We start from the raw sequence: 23818 nt of genomic DNA, 5'->3' as shown, positions 1-23818 counted from the left end.
AACAGGGCACCCAAACTAGCCCTTCCAGCTAATTTTAAAGTGTGTTTTCAGAGCTGGCAGAGCTCCCTCTTAACTCTCAGGAGTCATTCATGCCATTTTTCAGGTGAGGTCTATCAGACATAGAAAGAAAACTCCCCCAGAAAACTGCTATATTTTTAAAAAATGAAAATTACTTAAACTATAAGAAAGATATACTTTGATGCTTTTTACCCAAACAGTTTGTTCCAGAACTAAGTCTGAAGGAGACTGTGTGCTTCTCTCTGCTCATGGATGCCTGGTGGGAGCCAAAGCTTGTGCAAACACCTTGGTGACAGAAGCCAGTGGAATCAAAAGACACGAATCCCCTGACCAGGTGGCAGCTCTTGTCCCCAGCACCAAAGGTGTTTGGGTAAGGAACAAGAAGTGTCTCAGCTGGAGAAGACCAGGCATATCACTGGAAAGGCACTTTGACTGGGTGGTAAAGGGGCTGGGTAGCAGATGGTTTGGGCAACCCACATGGCTGTGACCTTCACAAGAGACTGCCTCTCCCAAATGGGTGCAGCAGCCTGATACTGAGGCTGCCACAGGTTAGGACAGATGAAACGGCAGTGCTCAGCAGATGGACAGGTACTTCAGGATCAAATTAAAAACTATCCACCACTTGCAAGGGTAGACACCAGAAAAGCCTATGGCAAGGGAAATCTCATGTCAAAAGAGGAGACTAGAAAAACAAAGAGAAGATATATTGAGGGTCTCTGGAGTTGTTCTGCTTCAGCACTAACAGCATGTAGGTTCATGGACTTAAAGCTGGAGATAGACCTGATTACAGTGGATAAAGCTGAAGTGCTACTACAAATCTAGATTATCAAGCTTTTTTAAGCTTCTTCCTGTCCCAGTTTCCTACCTCATTCTATTTCTAATCTCTCCTTACTGTCAGGATAGAAACAAAATCCCATTCCACCCCCCCCCCCCCCCAAAAAAAAAAAATAAAAAAAAAATTACAAAACATAGTCTGGTCTGCTGTGGAAGTGCTCTCTGCCTTATATAAACAAGCACTTTCCTGGCTGAAGAAGCTGTGTTTAAGAAAAGTATCTGATCTATTTGCAGCCCTCAGCATATGTAAAAAGCAAAGATCTTATGTGATAGACACAGGAAAAATGATAGTTCCAGAGTAAATTAAAAGGCAGCTGAGGACAAGAGCTTTGGCTAAATCCCTTCATTTGGAACTGCATCAGTTTTTAAGAGCTGTACATGTTATTGTTGCACATCAGCCACATCCCTGGAGATGTGTATGGCACTGCCGAGCTCAGCGACCTACACATTCTCCACGGTCCAGAGAACTCCTCAGCAGCTCCTGCCAGGCAGGCACTGCCATATGCAAACTCAACCCAGTTCCACCTACCTCGTGGCGAAACACAAACCCTGAAATGCCAGCCACTAGCTCAGCCAGGAACACCAGGGACAAGAACATGGCATACTGAAAATGAAGGAGGCAAGAGAAGTCAGAATGTGACAGGCTTTTGTCTCACCACAAATACTGCTCAGTTATCACATAAAATTTAAATTTCTGCTCTAGACACCCTTTAAAGATGTTAAGAAACCAAAGGTCTTTTGGAGCAGATACACAGGTTATTACCTGAATATATTATATACGTTTATACAACTCACAGATGTTATGTATTGTCTAATTACTGGCTTTTCTGACATTTCTCTTCCCACATTTCTTAGCATTCTCATATCAATTAAAACATACTCACATGCCAAAGACGGATACAAGTCACTCAGGTTTTGACCTTGCAGTAAGGAGTACAGACAGACCCTTCATGTTTACATGGCACTTTGCTAAAGTAAATAAGCTTCTCCAAGTGTTTGGTTTGTGTTTATCTCCCTGCTAGACTGGGATTTGCTGCCTGATTCCTGAAGTTTCTCCAGTGAATGAACTGAACCACTGACTTAACTGGAAATATTCTCACAGTAATACTAGACAGATGCCTCAAATACTTAGCGGAGCCAAGGCCCATGTTTGGCTTTAGGAGCAGCATTTGGATCCAGAGCTAAATAAACCTTGAAAACAGCACTTTCCGCGTAGACACTCATAGAATACTAAAAACACATCCAAGCAGAAATAAAGAAGGCAAAGAAAAAGATGCAAAGTGGGATGGTAAAATTTGAAGTTGGGGCTTAATCTCCTGGAGGGAAAAATACCTTTTTTCTCCACATGCTAAATAACAGTTAATTAAAAAAGGAAAAATTTTAAATTAAATTCAGTCCTGGCAGGATTTAGTGGAAAAATAAAAATTTATTTTTAATGGAAGGTTATTTGGGAAGGGAGGACAACAGTAAAGGCAAAACTAGAAAAATCATTCGTTCCAATTAATGCAGCTGTCAAATCACTGCCTGTATTCTGTTCCAGGAGAGAAAGAAAGTTTTGAAATATGTCTCAATAAATAAAACCATATGCTTGGATAGCACATGCCACTGTTAGTGGCATGCCTTTAAAAGTTACATGACTTACAGAGCAACTAGTAGAGCCTGATTTCCTATGGATTTATATCACCATTCAACTTTATCCCTTTCCTATCTGGACTGCAGTAACTCCAACAAGCCTCTACATGCACCCTGACAGCACATCACCAGCAAGAGACAGCAGTAGTGCACCTACAACAGCGTTAGGTGCATGATGACTGACCACCAACATCTACCTGCTGACTGATCTGCAGCTGCCACCTCTCCCCTACTGTGCCATCAATTGAGGAAATTAACTCTCTTTAAGATGTCCTTTCTTAAAATTCAGTTCAAACTGGAGAAGAATCATCCATCTCCTTAGAAGATCAGCCCCCAAATATTTTAACAGGAGATGCTTTGTACTGTCAAGTCTTTTTCCACTATCTTAGGGCTTCACAAGTGCTATTTACACCATTCAAACCATTACACATATAGGATTTTGCTCCTAAATATTCTTAGAAACACAGTTGATCATATAGGTTTGTTTAACCTATAGTTAACCTATAGGTTTTTTTGCATTTTAAGGTAGGCTGAAAAACTCAGAGTAGAGAAACTTAGAGAGGTTAAACTAGACATAGAGACAGCTGCTGTACCTCTGCTTAGTGTACCTCGAGTCCATGTTACTTTGAGATGAGGACAAACATACCATATAGAGCTTTGTCTTCTGGGGCTGACTTGGTTTAGTCTAGTGAATGTTAGGAGAAAAAGAAAGCCTGGTCTGCTTTTAGAAAATATCAAACTATTTTTTTTTCCATAGATTTCATATCAGGGTATTAAAATGACGCCTTTAAAATATACTTCAAATAAATTTCACATTTATGATGCTTTGGACATTTTAAGACTGTAAATATACCTATCCATATGTGTTACAGAAAATTGTAGAATTATTCAGAGAGTAATTAATTCATCAGCAGCATTTCACCCTGCTCCCAAGCATGCATGGGCCTGTACAATGTGAGGTAGCAAAATTCATTCATACTCAATCAACAACTGGTTTTGGCAAAGATTTTTTTTCTCATTCTTTGTCCAAAAGACACATGTGTTGAACATTAAGATCAATAAAATCTATCTTATGTGCCTAAAAAATCACATTAACATCTGTTGAAGCTTGGCAGGTGGTCGTGGTAATCCCAATACATCAATAACATCTCTTCCCCTCTTGCTTGAGGCACTTCAGCATGCTTACCAGTTTCAGCATCCATGGGCTGCCACGGCAAGTGGCAAAGCAGCCAAAAAGCCCAAAGACAATGATTGTGGTACCCGTTCCGATGAGCACGTAGGGGGCATTGGTGGAGTTCTCAGCAATGAGAGAGATGTACGTGCCAAGGGTAAGCTTGCCCCAGACGCCAACTGCAAGAAGGATAACGCCTGTGATCTGTAAAGCAAGAGGAGAAGGCTGTCAGGAGCTATCAGGGAAGGCATGCAAATCCAGTACACAGTGATCCTGAAGAGATTCATTGGTGCTGATGTGTTGGCAGAAGGAAGCCTTAAGACTTCTACTAATTTCAGAGGGATGGACAGAGAAAATTAATTTCCGGCATCTGGAGATGTTACTTTAAGACTGTCACTGGAGGACAAACATCTAGGACTAATGACTGCAAAGCTGACGATCGCAGAGGGAAGACACAGTGTACCACCTGCAAGAACAGGCTCTCTGCTCCTACAGCACACTGAGAGAGGTGGCCAACTCCATCACTTTTACCAAAAGCCAACAATCACCATCTAAAACTACCTGAGTTTTGTCATTAAAACTGCCTGAACCACAGAAATCTGCTGCCTGACATCCCATCCTTAATGCCAAAGTTTCTGGAACATGAGCATCCCTTGCAGTGTATTACTCTGGCAAGTGAGCCTTCCCCAGGCTATACAGCAAATGACTGCCCTTGGCTGCACAGAAGCTTTCCCCCCAACATGGTGTGGGAGGACACCCGTGGGCCCTGGGAGCACCCAGCCTCTTGCCCAAGACATGCAAGCATAAGCTGCCACACCACAGGGCAGCCGGGGCAGGCCAGCTCCCAGCACCTGCAGGGACACAGGGGAAGCCCAGGGTGTGCTCTATGCCGACAGCCACAACAGGGTCGATGCCTGCACCATCTGCTGATCCCTAACATGCCTGCTTCAAGACCATACACACGTAACTCATTCCCACAACGTGACCAAAGGTGGGACATGAAGGGCCTGTCCTGAGTGCCAGCTCTGCAAACGCTCCCTGAAATTCCCCAAAACTTCTTAGTAGCTTCTCCAGGCCACTGATGAGGGGCAGAAGCAGAAGAAATGTCCTGACAGTATTCTTTAGTTTGCTTTCCAAGTTTTGTCTTGTGAACATCTTTATACTGCTGTGAAATCTTGCGGTTCAATACTATTACACCAGGGTTGCCCTGCAGTTTTTCAAGGAGAAGATACTTGTTCACAGTTAAGTTGCACCTAAAAAAATCCCAGCTGATCTACGTTGTAAGATCTTTCAGCTACTTTTCATAATCATTCATGTGAATTAATTCAGAGAAAGCCTTCTCAAAGGGAAAAAAGTAGCTTTTTGGCGTTTTTACCTAGGCTGGCCCGAAAAGGACTATGCAGGGTGCACCCCTGTCACTGCCTTCCAGCTGTGCCTTTCAGCTGTCTTGCTGCTCAGCACTAGAAGGCAAAGGAGCCTGTCCTCTGGTCGACCTGTGTCTGTGGCAGTGGGAGCACGTGCTGCTCGGGTGCAGCATTTCTCCTTCTCCAGAGAGCAAACTGCATTCAGCAGAACTGCTGAATAATCAGAGCCACCTAAGAAAAATACCAGGAGGAGGGAGGATACAAAATAGATGCTCTGAAGAAAGATACAGGGGAAGGGATGCAGGGACAGAAACCACAGAAAGAGAGAATAAAGAGGGGAGGCCAGACAGACAAAAGCAAATCATGTCCTCAGAGACAGGATATCCTTTCTATACTATAGAGAAAGTAATCTCACCTGGCAATTTTGATACTTCCTAGCTCATCCCTTTCCTTCCCCCACACCTCCCAGAGCTGTAGGGAAGACATGTCCCCACCTGGCTCCTGTGCAGAGCATACCAGTGTGCAGCACCGCCAGGGAAACCCATCACACACCTCTGTCTCCCAAAGTCCCCCCCCTCTCCCTGATCAGCTGTGGCAGGTGTCAGCATTTCTGTCACACCTTTGGGACAGGATTAGCAGGGATTTCTGCTCTCCTGCCCATGGTGACAATAAGAATAAATCCAGCTTCTGTCCATCTTTCAGTGAAACTGTGTGAAAAGTTCTGATTCCTTGCTCTTGTACCCCACCAACAGCTGAACGTCAGAAAAATCATCAAGTAGCTTACCTACCCACAGGCATCAAATGCCTCCAATGACTCTGGTCCCATCCACACATAATACTATCTTCACCTCTCTCCCCTTCTCCCTAACAAAAGCTTTTTCAGAGGGCACAGATTAATCAGCAAAGTCCGAAACAAGCTGTGAGGGACTTGGAAATCTGCAGAACAACTTTTGGTTTCTCGCCTCCAGTTCGACAAAGGGCTGGTTTCTGTGCCTGAGCTGATGACAGTTTTACATTGTCCCCAGTGAGACGTAAAAGCAGCCTTCACTGCCAAAATGAACAAGCAGCTTCACATCTGAAAGAAAACTCAAGCCTTGTAATAAAAAGCTTTTTTTTTTCAGCTGTTTGAAACAATTACTCACCCTTTACTAAGCATTTTAAGAGTTTGGTTCCCCCTGTCTCAGGGGGGCCTATCCAATTTATGGTACATACAGACTTCGCAAAAAAAGAGGAAAGCCTCTCAGTGGTTTATTCCCCTTCTGCTTCTTAATAGAGCTCTGATTTACATGTATTTAAGGAAATCCCCCAGTTTGTGGTGAGGTCTAAACCCCCAGCAAGTTTGGCACTGTGCAGAGGGGATGGGATGTTTTCACAAAGACTGCAGATGCACCTCGGGTTGAAGCAGCATTGACTGGAATTCCATGCATGAAGAGGAAAAACTAGAAGACTTCCCTGCAAACTTTTTCATGACCCTTGTTTAACAGAGCGCAAGCAGTGGTATGACTAACGCCCATCTCCACCCAAAGGCAAACCTTATTTCCTTATTTTCAAGACACACTTCTCATTGTTATCTCTCTGCTCCATCACACAATCAAGGGAACAATCAATGTACTGGCTTCTTGTTTGGTTTGGCTTTTAGTTTTGTTTAAAAGCAGGAGGGACGAGGGTAGACAGAAGATCAGAACAGCGCTGGCCTGAAAACAAGGCAGCAGGAATACACACAGCTCCTGCCACTCAACATGACTACACACATCTTCTCCTACTCTACCTCTTGCCCCAACAGGCTGTGGAAATGAGCCCTGTATGGTTGTACCTGATTAACGAAGCAATTCCTTCACTTGACCTGAAACCACCGTGACAGTCTAAACAGTCTGTGTCCAGTGTGACCTGCAGGTCAGGCCCAATAGGTGAGAGAGCTACGTGATGTGGGTCATTTACATATGAAAGGTCTAAAAGGAAACTCAGAGCACATCCTGCAATGTAGTCTCTACGCAGTCTTCCCCACTCCCTTCATTCAGACGATGATCCTATAATTCTGTGACAAAACAGAAGATGTTTAGGAAATCATCAAGATGAACAGTGTTAAGAGTCGGTCAGAAGATCAGCATTGTCTCAACGTTGTCATCAGGGACATGGACAGTGAGGTACCTGACAACAGCCTGCCTGGCCTTGACGATCCCTGGAGTGGAATGCGGTGCCAAGGCTCCTGAATGCAGAACTGTGTGGCACAGCGAGTGCTGTGCTGTTCTCCTGAGCACTGACCCGTGTGGTGCAGGCAGTGCTGGGCTGTTCTCCTGAGCACTGACCCGTGTGGTGCAGGCAGTGCTGGGCTGTTCTGCAGCGCCTGAGCCGTGCAGTACCAAGAGTGCTGGGCTATTGTTCAGTACCTGGGCCCAGCCAGAGATGTTAGAGATAATCGCATAGCCACTGTCAAAAAAAGATGGATTGCAACTGTTGACATAACATCGATGAAGAAATCATGAACCTTAGATGAACTTTGCTTCATTATAATACCAAAACACCCCTCCTGATGGAAGGCTACCTGCCTACAAGACTGACCACGCCTCAGACGCCCCTCCCTGCGCATGTGTGATGGCCTCCCTCCAGAAGGGCGGAGACCCCCGAGGCGGAGGTGGAGCAAGGTGTGTTACTGAGCATAAAAGGATGACTTCTGGACAATGAAAATTGGAAGCTTCCCCACCAAGGACCACGACGATCGACAACACAGCATCAGCTGGACTCGGGACCGTTAGGACGTCGTGAGATTGGCGGTGGTAGCTATAACCTCTCTCTCTCCTCTCTCTAAAACTTTACTTTTCTCCTTCCTTTCACCCATCTCTATCGTGTGGTGCTTCACGGGCAACACAATAAAGTTTCACTGGTTTATTACTGCTATCCCTTTTGGTGTTGGTCACCTTAATTTTGCACTTTTGAGATCGTAGCAAACGAACCATCACGAGTCCACCGAGTGGACCGTGACAAACAGTGGCAGACAGATATATGGATATGATAGATACACCTTCTCCTGGAGACATACAAAATATTTCAGATATCTTGTCAAAGGAGAGTGACCACAAGCCTTTTGACTTTTAGAGTACCATCAAGCCAAGATTCACCACCCAGAGCAGCTTTATGTGTAAACACCTGCAACAGCCAGCACACATGGAGCAACACAGCAGCAGTCTCACTTCACTGGTGGACTTCTACAGCAAAACCTGGCTTTCATATGGCCCCTCCAAGAATTAAGATTTGTCCTGGAAATGGTATGATGACAACCTGTGCTAGAAGGGTGGCACAACCCCACTCCAGATCCTCAGCACACACAGAAGAAACGAACTGGCAGTTGCAGAGCCTGTGATGCTTCAACTGAGACATCTGGAGTAGTACAGAAAAAAAAGCATTAGCAAAGGCAAAAAAATATTTTTGCTTCTAAAAAGTCGCTACAGGAGAGATCCTGCCCAAATGTAAGGAGCTGTGGGAGAATTGTCAACAGCTGCTTTTTGGAGGGCTGAGACCCCATTCTCCCCACAGCCCCTGGGGGGCAGAAGGGTCAGAGCAGCCCCTCTGAGCCTCAGCCCTGTTTTATGCAATACCAGACTTCATGGGTTGCTGGGTTTTTTGCTGGTTGCAAGATCAGAGTCTGAATACGCACAGAGGCAGTAGATCGGACAAAGGACGCATAGGAAAGGGCTGCCTGGATAGCTCAGCAATTTTCAAGATTTACCATCTGTCATGTACCACACCATCCCCTCGCCCAGTGGCTAATGACGGGTTTGCCTCCATGGCACAGTGCAAGGCAGGAGCTCCTGCACAGGCAGGAGGCCAAGGGGTGTCCTGTGAGCAGGTTGATGCTCTTGGGGAAAGATTAATGAAGCCCACAGAGCAACTTCCAGGGCTGGGCTACAGTGCCCTGGCTCACAGCTTGCACTGGGGAGCTTCACTCACTCATCGCCGTTGCTGGGACCCCTGACATGGAGACCCTGCCTTCCTAAAGCAGATCTCTGACCACCCCCTTTGTCACACTGCTGGGTCCCACAGAAGGCAGGGGGGCCTGAGGCAGAGCCATGTAGGCTGCACACAACCAGGACCAGGCAGGTGAAACACACCCTCAGCGCTTATGGATGTAAAACTTACGAGCGTGGATGGAAAAAGCAAAGCTGTGATTATTACATGATGAAGTTATCCATCTTTTTGTGTTGTCCTGTACTCTAGTGTAGTCAAGGGAACGTAAAAAAAGAAAAAAACCCTGCAACACCAGGTTTCAAGGCCTGTCACAAACAAACACAATGCTCTGACTCAGAAAAAAGCTCTGAAATTTCCTTGGACTTTATACAAACCTTGGTTTAAGCAGCAATAGCCCACACCTGGATTAAATAGTCAAAGCACGCATCCATCCCCAAACAGACAATATTGTGAAAGAGAGATTCATGCCAGCAGCCAGGGCAGGCCTGGCTTATCCATGCTCAGGGCCAGTTTCTACTGCCATAACAAGCCCCAGAAATTTGGACATGTTTCACATCCACGAATGGGCTTGCAAGTGGTTTGTGCTGGCTTTTGTTGACTATTTTTAATGTTTGCAAACCATCCCACATCTCAGTATTTTGATGCATGCTCCCTTTCTGCATCTGTTTCCAGGCTGAAGCGCTTCATTTTGCCTCCTGACATATGGTGCTCCCCTTCCAGCCTGGTGCGCAGCTGCTGTCAGGTGCCTTGGAGTCCACCCAGCAAGGAAACGACCCAGCCATGAAAGTGTCGTGCCCTGCCTGAAGCATCCTCCATCCCCAACCCGCCACCCCCTTCCCCCCTAGTACCTCCCGCTAGCAGTCACCACCAAGTCAGTTCTTCTTTTGCTTTAGTGACTGCCCCACTGCCAGTGTTGTTGCTGTAATGGTGTTCCAGCACAAGGGCAACCCTTCTTGACATGGGAGCCACAGGCTGAGAGCCCCGGGGCTGCTCCTGCCCGCTGCCAGCACAGCACACCACCGGATCAGGCAGCGCAGCTCTTTTCTCCTGCTTGCCCCTGGGTGGGAGAAGTCGCTGTCATCTTGGCAAAGCAAAAGTTTGCAAGTTACTGATACCTGCTCCAGGTTCATGGGCAGAGACATGCCCAACTGAGGGAAGCTGAGAAAATTAAGGCACCCTTTCTTACACCGTTACTGCACCGACCTTTCAAGACCAGCAACCCTGAATCAGTATTTCTTTTTGGGACCATAAAAGGAAAAAAAACCCCACACGCCGCAACTTCTGGTTCTTTGCTGTGTTCTTTCTTGAGCCTTCAACATTAGCAGAAAGCTATTTCATCAAAGGTAGATCATGTCTTCCTTACAAAAATTCACTGCAGTGGAAGCCCCTAGACTCATGTTTCCTCAGCCAGGAAACCTGAGATGAAGCATTCAATAAAACATTATTAGCCCTGCCCTTCATTTAGGTCAAACATTTAAAAAAAAAAACAACATAGGAGATAATCCAAGCAGGGCAAGGATTGTAAAGAGTACATGCAACTAGAAGTTGCATTGTTTAGTGCTAGCATATCTCACATTTCATTGTGTCTGAACTGAGGTTCGGCAAACACACCCCAGAAAGCCACAACGGACAAGATGGCAGGAAATGAAGCAGGTAGGCCACCTGCTCATATTCTAAGAAAAACTCCACTGAAATCTAGATGTTCCCATGGAGTGTTTTAATCTAGAAGAATTGACATGTTCTAGCTTAAAAAAAAAACCCAACCAAAACAAAAACTGGGAAAAAACCTCCCCAACCAGCTCTACCCCTTGCTCTGGCCATCTGCATCATGCTCAAACCTCACTGGCCTCCCAAGCACCATTATGCTTTCCTGCTCCTTCCCGGCTAACATCCCTGTGTATCTTACATTTATGTTGTGTATCACACATTTACTCTTGCATCTGAATGAACTGAGGATTGTCAATAGGACCGCAAGACTGTGCAAGGACCACCAAAGCATGTCTGCTTTCCTTGTCCTGCCTCTCCTCAAGCATGGTATCACAGACACATCCCATAGTCACTGGCTTCAGTCAAAGGCAGGCCTTCTAGCTCTTTAGCCTTCCTTCAGCATTAGTACAGATGTTTCCAGTGCTACCTGCAGTATTTTCCCCAGTTCTGGAGCTGATTGAATGTGGTGAAAAAGTTAATATACTACAGGCACGCAGAAATACAACTGAACTAAATATTAGGTCTAACTTCACTTGTCCAATAAACCATCTGCTTTTAAGAGACACACAGAAAAGATATGGCCAACAGCATCAGTACAAAGAAAGTTATGTGCTGCAGCTTTACAGGAGGCAGAGAGAGTGATATATTCTGGTAACGCTGAACATTGCTGAAATCAGAACTAATGCTAAACACAGGAGTTTCTCAATAAAGGGCAACAGAAAAATGTCTAAGAACTACTTCTTTTAATAGTGCTGGGACAAAGATTAAAGTATCAAGCCCCTCCTTCTGGGTAACAGCAATGAAATATGTAAATAAGAGAAGAGGATCAAGAGAATAATTTTGAAAGTGCACTATCTTTCATTCTGTCAGAATTAGGCAGGAAAACATTATGTGCTCCTTTAAACTGAATCCGCACTACATCCTAACTGAGTTTGTTGTCTTCATACCCCAAATCTCACAGAGCATTGGCAGCATGGTACAGTGAGCTGCTGCCTTAAACTGAGACATGAAAGCTACTACGTCTCACATCCACAGAGATTCAAAAGGCCCAAATCCAAAGGAACTAATTTATATATAGGGCTTCCATACAGAACATCTGAAGTTTATAATTTACAAAGGTAAAGATAAATTTGCAGCAGTAATTGCTAGTTTGTCTACACGATTCATGTCCTAGTGTTCATTACAGATGTCAGCTATTTTGATTCTTAAACTCTGGCACAATAAAACTTGGAACCCAACCCTGATTGATATGGAGCACACAGCAATCCCTACTGTTTCCAAAAGCAGCGGGAAGAGCTCAGCATTTCCCTAGACCAGTTTTTTATCCACAGAAATGAGATGTAGGAGGGTAGCTTCATTAATCAGAATCTCATTCTAGGGATAATTTTTCTATTTCATTTTGTATTTGCAACCTTGCTAAATAAATGCAAAATGTGTGCAACTTAAAGAGATCCAAAGAGGTAGAAAAGAGACAGATGCAATGAAAATACTCATGCTCCTGATATTTTCAGCTCCTTGATTCCGATGCTTCCTTTTCCAAACACCAGCCTTCCTGCACTTTGCTAGAGGTACACTGTCTCTGCATAGCTCTACTGCAATCTTCTTCTCACACAGGCTAGAGAAAGTCTGTACATAAAATGGATGAAGCTAGGGGAAGGCAGACAAGAACTAATGCAATCCATCTTGACTGAAGCTGAGAGGTTTAGCGATAGGTTTAGCAGACTGTGAGGAATTGAGAGAGGACCAAGGCACATGGCTAATTAGATCTACCAGACATTTCCCCAAAGGTGGGAAACTTTCAAGAAGAAAAGTGTCGACCTTGACAGCATCCAGAGCAAATCCTGCATTAAAAGCATGTACAGAGAAACTTAAAAATAACTGGCCTACCTCTGAAAATTTTATAACTTTCCCAAAATAGGCAAGGGATCACATTCAAAATGTTCTTGCTTTACAGCCTGCAAAGCAATGGCAGTGGCTGGCTTTGAATCTTCTCCTGCCTCAGCCTCTGGGCTCTCATCAGGCAGGCAGGTGACTAAAACAAGCATAAATCTTCCTTTGAGCTTCAATGTCAGCTTTTCAGAGGCAGAAGCAAAGCAGTAAGAAAAGATATGATGCAACATGGAGATGCACATCAGCCGGCAACACAGCCGAATTCTCTGTTCTTGTATCTGGTGATCTTGACTATGCTTACAAAACCAACTTGGGTTACCTTTTGCACAGGGTCGACCTCTGCTGGAGCTAATAAGAAATGAAGATGTCATGAGCTGTATCTTTGGGAAAAGGCAACCCTTTCATGTCCTTATGTCCCCTCTGGAAAAAAATAAAAAATTATGCCTATTTATGGAAAAAAAGTCAAACACAGAACCACCACCAAAGGTGTAATCACCAATGATGCTGCTAGTATTTCCACTAAAAATGATACTTTTAAAAAAATAAATTCTGATGATACACAGAAACGTTTCTAGTAAAACTTCCTTGTCTGCTTTTAAAATCAGCTATAATTATACTCTACTCAGTGAAGACTCTACTCAAGAAAAAGTTACAAGCCATTTCTGGACCATTTGCAAACTGGGAGACAGTCCATAAAGGTCACTGTGTTAAGAGAAAACACCTTCAGTGGCCATTCTGATACATAACTGCTCTAGAGCAGTGCAGTTCTTGACTTCACCATTTCTTAATACATCCCTCAGAACCTGACATGACAGTTTTTTGTCTCCCTGCTGTTCTAACTCAGGCCTGTCCCTCTTCTTTCTCTCCTTTCCTGCCAGAGCTCCCCATCTAAATAATCTCTTCTTAAGCAAATCCGGACAAAAGGTTTTAAAGAAAAAATGCCATAAGATTAATTTGTTAGATTACATTCCCCTCTGAGATCCATTGCCTGTCTCACCTAGGTAGGCTGAAACTCTTTGGGCTGAGGGTTGTCCCTTCCTGTTGCACGTGCAGGATGTCCAGCACGATGGTCCCATGTATTTGAGTTTGATCCCTGCTGCTCAGCATTCATCTAGTACTAGCTGCTGTCACAGAACTGATTATCCACCACAGCTCTTGCTGTTTCCATCCAAAACTGCGATTCCTGTATATTAAAACTACTGGCCCATGCCCTCCCTGCAGAAACCATCATCAGGGATACCAGCATGTGCAAACTACGGCAACAAGGATCCTGCCTCTGCTCTCATGTCACCACCAGGTCAGAACTGAGTATCTGGTGCACCTGGGTCAGGGGACACCCACCAGACTTGCTCTCAAATATAGTGGAGGAGATTTTGATTAAACATTGATGTCTAACAGCTTAACAACCTGTTCTTGCACAGCTGCTTTCCGTAAGTGGACTACTGTCCTATTTATTTTCAAAAATATTTTTAAGGTTCAGTGTTTTTTCTTGCTGAGACACTATTACAAGCATATAAATAGTTTTCCTGAGTAAGCTGACACCAGATTAATGTCCTTAGAGGTCAAATTGTATTGCTCGTAAAAAAAAAAACAACAGAAAAGAAGGTAAAATAATGACTCTCAGATAGATGCTGAAGTGAGGAATAAGTTAGCATGGAGCTGATCTGGCTACTCATCACCACCTCTGCAGACAACAGAGTGTGTATTTGCCCCTAACAGTGCCTCTATCAGCTACAAGGAAGTAGAGTTAAATGACCTCTGACAGAAAATGCAAATTGTATATACAACCCAGCTGTTTCCCGGAATGCCCACCCATCCATACACTAACCATACAGGTATATAATACTTCCCATGCAGGCTGCGGCAGAAATGACAACTAGGGCTGTGTCATTTACTCTGTAGGGAAAACAGGTTAAAAAAATCACAAAGGGGTGATTGCAACCTTCTTCTTGCAACTTTGCTGTTTAATGAGCAGCAGGGAAGAAAACATCAGTAATTTTGTTTGCTGCCAGATGAAGAATTGGATATGGCCCAGGAAGACCTAAAGCACTAACAAAGAGTGCAGTGTGTGGGGACACAGAACACAAGAGCTTGAAAACACCCTTGCAGCATGGCTCAAAACTAATAATTTCTTGCTAATATAGTAGCAAATACCTATTATTACAAAATTTTCCTATAAGGAAATAATCAATTACATGTCACTTGTGGGAAGATTCAGGAAGAATAATGAGATTTGGGACCTGATCTCCTACCTAAGACCATGCACATAATGAATGGTTATAATAAACACTCATATTCTTATGGCGAAAACTCAGCTTTATTGCAGCTTGCACTTACAGAAAAATACTTGGAAATCCTAGTAAAATTAAGTTCTTCATCATGAGGCTTATTCTTATTTTTATGTAAGACACTTCATTAAATGAGAGAAAATATTCTGGTTTACAGTTTAGTCACCAGTGGCTCTATTAATTGATGTATCTTTTAAGTCAGTTGCAGACAAAAAAGTGGTCATCTCCAGATAAAAATAAAATGCAAAAATACATTTCTGCTGGGAATTTTCAGACCTAATTTCTTGAAACGTATCTTTAAATATGCATGACTGAACGTCTAAGGAAAAAGAACTTACAGTTTGGAGACATCAAAAGCGGCATCCCACTCTGCAAGCTAAAGCGCGTAATTAGAGAAAGGTGTTAGCTTGTGGAGCACGGCTTAGAGCCCTGTGGCCATTTGCGCTTCCTGAATACTGATTTATTGCCTGTGCCACAGGTCCTACGCATGCATGTCAGTTGTGGTCACTTGTGAAGAAGTTGCACGGTGGTCACCAGAACAAAAACCAGGCTGGTGAGGGGCAAGGCTGCTTCAGAATGAGTTTGTGGGGGCGCAGACTCTTTCTGGAGAGTGGCTGGATGGCTTCAGCTTCAACCTGCTCAGCAGCCAGAGCTTCTGCAGAGCTGCAGTCTGCATCAGGCAGGACCATGCACCTCAGGTGGGTGGCTAGCCACAGGTCATGTGTTTGTCCAAGACGTGGGACCGGGCCTCACCTCCCCTCACCCACACCTTCTCTGTTGAGCTGTGGTTAGACACAGCAGACATACGTAGCCTCCCTTGTCACCAATCGGGCTCACAGAGCTCATCTTTCAAGGGCCAGCAGCTGGACAAAGGCTAATGCACAAAGCCAGGACTAAGAACGCTTCTCAAGCTTGACATTGCACTGATGGGTGTTTCACATTCCCTGTCTCCATCCCCTTTCAAGAAGGGGACATGATGACAACGAAGGCCAACCATGAACACCTTATGCAGCAGTGAGACAGCATCTTTGTAGCATGTATCTGGTCAACACACCTCCAAGATGCTCAGCAAATGCTGCACCTGCACTGCTGAAACCTCATCTGCAACTAAGCTGCTCTTTCCTCAATTTTTCTTGAATATCCTTCTTCCTCTATTGTGTATTTGCTCCAAAGAGGGCCCAGTCTGTCTTGTATTTGTCTATATCCAGACCGAAGTCTGGATATGGCTTATCCATGAATGTCATCCAAACTTACAGTGTTCAAGGAGTGTTCACCACACTGCAACTAAATTTCAGCACAGCAAAAGGCTAATGGACAGGAAAGCAGAGATGGTGTTCCTGTACATGACAAACGGAAGAGCAAGCCTTCTGGCACTCCAATTAAACCTAACTAAAACCACTCTTAATGGTTCAGGCAACCTTTGGGATGGGAGGAGTCAATGAGAGGCAATGAAGTCACTATCTAGATTTGACATCAGGCAGAATGCACACAGAGGAATCCAGTCCTGGCATCCTAGGTATGGATGAACACAGAAAGGAGAACGTCACACCTCATCAGTCACGCCAAGATGACAGTGCCCACCTCTTTTTTCACTTCTCTTGGGCAATGCAGTGACTGCATTGAAAGCAAGGAGAGATAGCCTGGGAGAAACACAGGGAAATTGTGCAAGCAGCCAGGGATCAGTTAAGGAAGCCCAAAGCACTGATAGAATTAAATCTGGCCAGGGAAGTCAATGGCAACTAGAAAAGCTATAGGTAAGCCAGTGCTAAAAGGAAGACTAGGGCAAATGTGGGCCCTATCCAGAAGGAAACGGTAGAGCTGGTTACCCGGGATATGGAGAAGGCTGGGGTACTCAACAACTTTTTTGCCTCAGTCTTCATGGGCAAGCGCTCCAGCCACACCACCCAAGTTGGCAGAAGGGAAAGGCAGGGACTGGGAGAATGAATGAAGAACCACACACTGTAGGAGATCAGGCTCAAGGCCATCTAAGGCACCTGAAGGTGCACAAGTCCATGGGACCTGATGAGATGCATCCATGGGTCCTGAGGCAATTGGCAGATGAAGTGGCTAAGCCACTAGCCATCATCTTTGAGAAGTCATGCTGGCCCAGCAAAGTTCCTGGTGACTGGTGGCAGTCCAGTGAAGTTCCTGCTGACTGGAAAAGGGGAAACATAACACCCATTTTAAAAAGGGAAAAAAAGAAGACCTGGGGAACTACAGGCCAGTCAGTCTCACCTCTGTGCTTGGCCACATCATGGAGCAGATCCTCCTAGAAAATATGCTAGAGCATATGGAAAATAAGGAAGAGATTGGTGACAGTCAACATAGCTTCACAAAGGGCAAATCACGCCTGACAATTTGGTGGCCTTCTACAATGGGCCTACAATGTTGGTGGATGAGGGAAGACATAATCTACCTGGACTTGTACAAAGCATTTGACACTCTTCCACACAACATCCTTGTCTCTACACTGGAGAGACATGGATTTGACAGATGGACAACTCAGTGGATAAGGAATTGGTTGGAAGATCACACTCAAAGAGTTGCAGTCAACAGCTCAATGTCCAAGTGGTGTTCCTCAGAGGACAGTACTGTGACCAGAGTTTTTTAACATCTCTGTCGGTGACATGGACAGTGGGACTGAGTGCACCCTCAGCAAGTTTGCCGATGACACCAAGCTGTGTGGTGTGGTCAACATGCTGGAGGGAAGGGATGCCATCCAGAGGGACCTTGACATGCTTGAGAGGTGGGCCTGTGTTCAACAGGGCCAAGTGCAAGCTCCTGCACATGGTTTGAGGCAATCCCAAACACAAATACAGGCTGGATGATGAGCGGATTGAGAGCAGCTCTGTCGAAGGGCTTGAGGATGTTGGTAGATGAAAAACTGAATGTGAGCCAGCAATGTGCACTCACAGCCCAGAAAGCCAACTGTATCCTGGGCTGCATCAAGAGAAGTGTGGCCAGCAGGTCAAGGGAGGTGATTCTTCCCCTCCCCTCCCCTGCAATGCTGTGTTCAGCTCTGGGGCACCTAGTGTAAGAAAGACATGGAACTGAGTGAATGGGTCCAGAGGATGCCACAAAGATGATCAGAGGGCTGGAGCACCTCCCCTGTAAGGACAGGCTGAGAGAGTTGGGATTGTTCATCCTGGAGAAGAGAAGGCTCTGGGGAGACCTTATAATGGCCTTCTAGTACTTAAAGGGGGCTACAGGAAAGGAGGGATTTTTTTACAAGGGCATGCAGTGATAGGACAAGAGATAATAGCTTTAAACCGAAAGAGGGTAGATTCAGGTTAGATATAAGTAATAAGTTCTTCACTGTGAGGGTGGTGAGTCACTGGCACAGGTTGCCCAGAGAAGCTGTGCCTGCCCCCTCCCTGGCAGTGTTCAAGGCCAGGTTGGACGGGGCTTTGAGCAACCTGGGCTAGTGGAAGGTGTCCCTGCCCATGGCAGGGGCTTGGAACTAGATGATCTTTAAGGTCCCTTCTGACCCAAACCATTCTGTGATTTTATGATTCTATGAGTGGTGGACAAGAACATTGCCACAGAGCTTGAGAGTCATGTCAGGATTGACATCCAGTGAAATACCATTCTAGACTACAGGAGGACTCTCTTCCACAGGAGCCACATCACAGGACAGCTGCGGCCCTCTTAAACCTCTGACTTCCTGCTATTAACTGACAGGCTTCAAGAGACGGAGCAATTTCTGTGGTGGTCTCTCAGTCTCAGCAGTGGCTTTTCAGGCTTGCTCTTCTGGTCCTAGATGAAGAACAGGAACCCACCCCTTTGAAGGTTTTGATAAACAAAGAAACCCTGTAACAGCTTGTCCTTTAAATGGGTCAATCATTTTGTCCACCAGTGACCCCAGAGCTGCTAGTACAGCTCTCCTCTGACACCATCCTGGAAAGTGAAGTGCAGCATCACCTGCAGCCTGGCAGTGCCGTGCTGCACCACTGCTCTTGACACCGGGGCCACACTCTGCCTAGGAGCTGACAGGGCTGCATGGGCAGAGCTGTCCTGCCCTGCCTGGAAGCACACGGGATGGCACTGGTTGGGCAGCACCGCAAGTCAACAGCATATCAAGGTGGATACAGACCAAGCCATACCCTTTCAGGTGATTTAAATCTCCACATTTGCTTCACTGAACAAACCAGAAAGTCCTCCTCAAAATTATGAGTCTCCTTTCACATCTGAAATTTGTTGCCACCATGTGGCCTGTTTTGCTGTTACTTATTTTTCTGTAAATAACAAATGTTTACGGCAGGCTTGGTTTACTTTCTTCCAGATGTCCATCTCTTTAAAAGATGTCCTTCCCTCCTTGCTAAACTTCTATGCTTTTTAAAAAAAATTCAAAATCCATTTTTGAGTGATTAACATGGTATTGAAAATTAACAAGTCTTCAACAAGTATAACTTTAAACATGCGTATACTCAGTTCAATATCAATGAGAAAGCACAGTCCTAACGAAAGAAATAGTGGTTGTTTTGAAGCTCTAGTACTATATATAGTAGAATAGAAGGAACTAACTGATCATAAGCAAACTGATACAGTCAGAGTATGTGGGACCTGAAATTTTTCAGAAGCTTAAATACAGCAGCTGTCCCTCATATTCACACCTTCAAATCCCTTTCAAGGATGACAGAAATGTGGTTTACACAGTATTACATGAGCTTGACCTCAAACTTTAAAACAGTTCTCCAATTTTACTGAGATATGAGACTTCAAAAGATAAAAACCACAAGATAATCAAGACTAGGTGTTTTGAAACAGGAATATCCCCCATCTAAATCCTTCATTGTTTCTTAAATACTCTTATTGATTGCTTGCCTCCTAATAAAACCATGCAAAATCTACAATTCTACAATCCCCATGTGAAGAAACAAAGGAAGAAAATGAAACACCCTGAACAGCAGCCTCTAGTGCTATCCATGGCCATCAGACTAACACTACATTCAAAGCCCGTGCTGGCACAAGAATGATCTAGACTTCAGTGGAAAGACTCTCTTGTACCTCAGGACTGACCAGGGTAGGGAAGACTTTCAGAGAGTCTTGGATGAAAGAGACTTGGTAGTTTTAGCAGATCAGCAAGAGTAGGAATTCCTCCCTGAATGTGTTAAGACTTCAAACGTGTAGCTACAAACTACACCATCAAACTACACCATCTCAAACCCAAGCATATCATCAAAACTTCTTATCTCTCAACAGGCATAATACAAAAACCAGAACATGCAGTGAGCATCCAGTGACCATGTGGTGCAGTTCATACAGCTCTAGAAAGGAAGAAACTATAATGTATGCATCTTGAGTCAAATGTATAGAAAAAAACATCTTTTGCACTAGCACACTCATTGGATGACAGCAGAAAACATGAAAGTCAGAATAGATACAGTCAGCAAAGACTCTGCAGAATAACTCTGAAGGGGAGTTGCTGCAATGCCATTTAGGAGAGGAAGCTCCTTCAGGGAATTACTGCACCCATCTAACACAGGTGCATAATCAGCACCTGGAAAAAGGATTCTCCATTGTACCATCATCAGCAATGTGCCCAGAGGGCAAAGGTATCAACCAGGCCCTTGGTTGCACAAAAACTCTTTGGCAGATACAGAGCACTATCAATCCAATTCCATCCTTAACTAGGCAATAGTCTGCCACTGTCCATATAGCTATTATATTTATGCAATTATAACTTTGCTGATCTTATACAGCTTCCTTCTGAAAATAATGAGAGGCAGTAACAACATCCAGAGTGGCACAAGACCCAGACTGATTTCTCACTTTGCTGGCTGTAAGAACTGGAGGAAAAGCAGAGGTATCAGTTTGTTTATCTGCCGGTCTTAGGAAGTTAAGATTTAGCAGTAAGAAAATTTGAAAAGAATTAAAAAGCAATTTACAAGCTCATTAGTCACCGCACAAAGCAGAACTGGTAAGAAACTCTCTCAGAACCACTTTGTATTCAAGAATCTCCGCTGCTAATAACCTTCAGAAATAGCAGAATACGGCATTGAAATGTGCAACAATAGATGTGCAATGAAATTCAATAGTATCAAATCCAAGATCGTGCTACTGGGACCAATGCCAGAAGTTTCAAGCTCCTAAATTTGCAAATAATAGTGGAGGAGAAGGATTTCTGAAGCACTTATGAGGAACCATTCACTGAGCCATTGACCGCAACTCTTTGAGTGTGACCATCCAACCAATTACTTATCCACAGAGTGGTCCATCTGTCAAACCCATGTCTCTCCAATCTAGAGAGAGACAAGGGTGTTGTGCAGGACAGCGTCAAATGCTTTGCACAAGTCTGGGTAGATGACGTCAGCTGCTTTTCCCTTATCCATCAATGCTGTAACCCTGTCATAGAATACCCCCAAATTCGTCAGGCATGATATGAACGTGCCTGTAAGGGGACTACACACCAAGGACAAGAGAGAGCTATTTAAGCCAGAGGACAACTACGCTGGGAACAAAGCAGGCACGTGTTGGCCATGAATGCATTTAGGGTGGAAATGAGAATAATAAAGTTCGGAGCAGCCTTCTCCTCTCAGAATAGTAAGGTGGTAGGGAAGGAGGTGAAGCCAGAAACATGACTGCTGCTTGCGAAAGATGAGAGTGGGGCAGCTTCCATCCTTTCACCCATGGGAGGGGGACTGCTGGGCAGCAGCACAAATGAAGAGCAGGAAGGCCCTGCTAAAATCCCTAATTGGCTGGAGCCTGTGAAGAGGAAGCGAGGGACCAGTAACCTCCACCCATGCAGCTCTAGGCTGACTCTGCCAAGAAGGTCATCAGCTGCAGCATTCATTGCAGTTCAATGCATGCAAAAATCAGCTCGGGAGTGCATGTAATGATCTGATAAGTGCTTTGTTTAAAGTTTAAAAAGGATTTTATTATTGCGACCAAACCCCTAATGTACTGATACCATTTTATGGTTATTTACATTCTCCTAATCATACTTAGAACCAGCTGAGAGCTGCCATTCCTACTGCAGGACTGTTTGGGTTTTTTTAAGAAATGACACATTTCTTTCATAATTGAGTTTTCTGGTTCTTTCCTTTTCTCCTTTCACATGAGCCATGTTTTCCTCTGCAGCTCTTCCAGGCACCGTGCTGCAGTGAACTTCTCTGGTGGATACAGGTCTGCTTTCACCAAGCACTGCACATATGGTGGATCCCCACTATGTTGCTGCATCATGAGAAAGCAATGTTCTCATTTCAGCATACCCAAGTCAGTCCTTCAGAACCAACGACGTTCTCTAATAACCATCTGTATTTGCTCTCACCCACACCTTGGCTACTGCCCATCCTCCCGAACACAGGTAGCAACACAGTCGAGGAAGTGAAAAAAGTGACAAAACAAGGCTAAGAAGGGCAAAAGTGTGGTTTGTTCCACTCCAAAATAACCCAGTTTTGTCTCAGTCAAGGTCCAGCACTCTGGCTCTGTGTCTACACAAGTTTTTCATACTGATCTGTCTTCCATTTGCATATGACTCTGTTTGTCACGTGCCACTCCTATTAAAGAAGCCGAAGTCAAAGCCAGAAATCACTTTTAATACTCAAAGGCTTTTTTAGAGGGTGGAAGGACATATCTGCCCCAAAACCCAATAGGAAGGCATTCCCATGGACCATGGTGTGCAGATGCTCTGTGCACTCTCCTGCACTGCTGGAAAATGGATTTAATAACCAAGGTTGTTCTCTCAAGTCCTATCTTCATAACAGCTAGAAGGAGGAGGAAGGCAGGAGATGAAATTCAAACTTATCAGTTTGTCCAGAGCCCACACAGTAGAGACAACGTGTGCAGACAGTTCCTAACTTCTAAAAGTTTTTTGAATTGCGTAAGTACGCATTTTTAGAATGCACAATCCTTAAAATCAGCAACAACCTACGGATAAATCAGACACATGCAGCCATGAAACAACTATGTGAATGCTGTCAACTACAGTGACCATCAACTCCCTTCTTTGCAGGTTTAGCGGGGTTACAATGTCTTTATCTGCAAGCAAGTTAGATATTCAAGGAGGGGGTGCTTGGTTGTGTGTGTGAATCTATGCGATCAGAGTATCCTTATCCTCAGCGGAAAAAAGATGACTGCTCCATAAGCCAGACTTATAGAAAAGGGCAAGTGACAGCAAGGCAGCTTTGGAGGACTTCAGAAGAGAAGCTACATTTCCCTAGCATGCTTCTAGCATTTAGTAAAAGACTGCAGTGAACTGGCCTTGCAGTACACCATCTAATAAAATCATGTCCAAGAATCCAAATTCAAAATGATCATCCCCTGCATCGGACACATCATAGTTTATAAAGATTATTTCAAAATAGTTTATGACCTGTAACCATTTACCAAAAGTCCCTGGACTACATTAAAAGAAACAACTAAATTTGTCTTATATGCAGACATACTGTTGCTTAAATGGCTGAGATACAGGAGTGACTCTTTGCTGACACTGATAAAGGCATATCCCTCACACATAATTTGTTTTTTGATACATGTTAGAGTTGCTTAATGAAAATACTGACACTTTGAGTGTGTATGTCTGTATGTGTTTTCATGTAAAAAAAAAAAAGTTTATCTAGCCTTGCACTCAAACTGCTAAATTCCAGCTGAAACAAACCCAGAAGAAGTCAGCCAGAGCAGGAACAAAACTTTAAAAATTTCAAGCCAGATGTTTGAAGTTGTGAAGTTATGTGGTGTTTTTTTAAAAATACCAGAAAATCATAATAAGTGACACTACCAGATTGCTGATAACTTACATATAACTATACTGCTGGTACTTCAAAGATCTTTTGAATCACAAACTAACCTGCAACTCCATCAGGATGGTCAGGCCATCAGGAAAGCTTTTTAACCACAGGTGTCCCACCACTTCAAGTCATCTTCTGTTCTGGTGTGGATCCAGAAGCTGTGGGACACATGCAGGATTCCCTCATCCCACCCTGAAGCTCTGCCACAGCTCATGTGGGCGC

General features: G+C 44.4%; 1 protein-coding gene across 1 annotated transcript in view; it reads right to left on the bottom strand.

Annotated features, from left to right (window-relative positions):
* TSPAN7 (tetraspanin 7) overlaps positions 1–23818 on the bottom strand; it is a 96384-nt gene that overhangs the window by 16547 nt on the left and 56019 nt on the right. Inside the window, exons 2-3 of the mRNA XM_026842032.1 lie at positions 3671–3859; positions 1382–1456 (exon numbers count right to left, since the gene is read on the bottom strand). Of these exons, the coding sequence (XP_026697833.1) occupies positions 1382–1456; positions 3671–3859 (264 nt within the window). The remainder of the gene's footprint in view (positions 1–1381; positions 1457–3670; positions 3860–23818) is intronic.

Source organism: Athene cunicularia, assembly GCF_003259725.1.
Source record: "Athene cunicularia isolate RWA chromosome 1 unlocalized genomic scaffold, athCun1 chr1_part1, whole genome shotgun sequence".
Lineage (NCBI taxonomy): Eukaryota > Metazoa > Chordata > Aves > Strigiformes > Strigidae > Athene > Athene cunicularia.
Note: the sequence above shows the minus strand (reverse complement) of the source record. Positions and strands in the feature narration are given on the sequence as shown.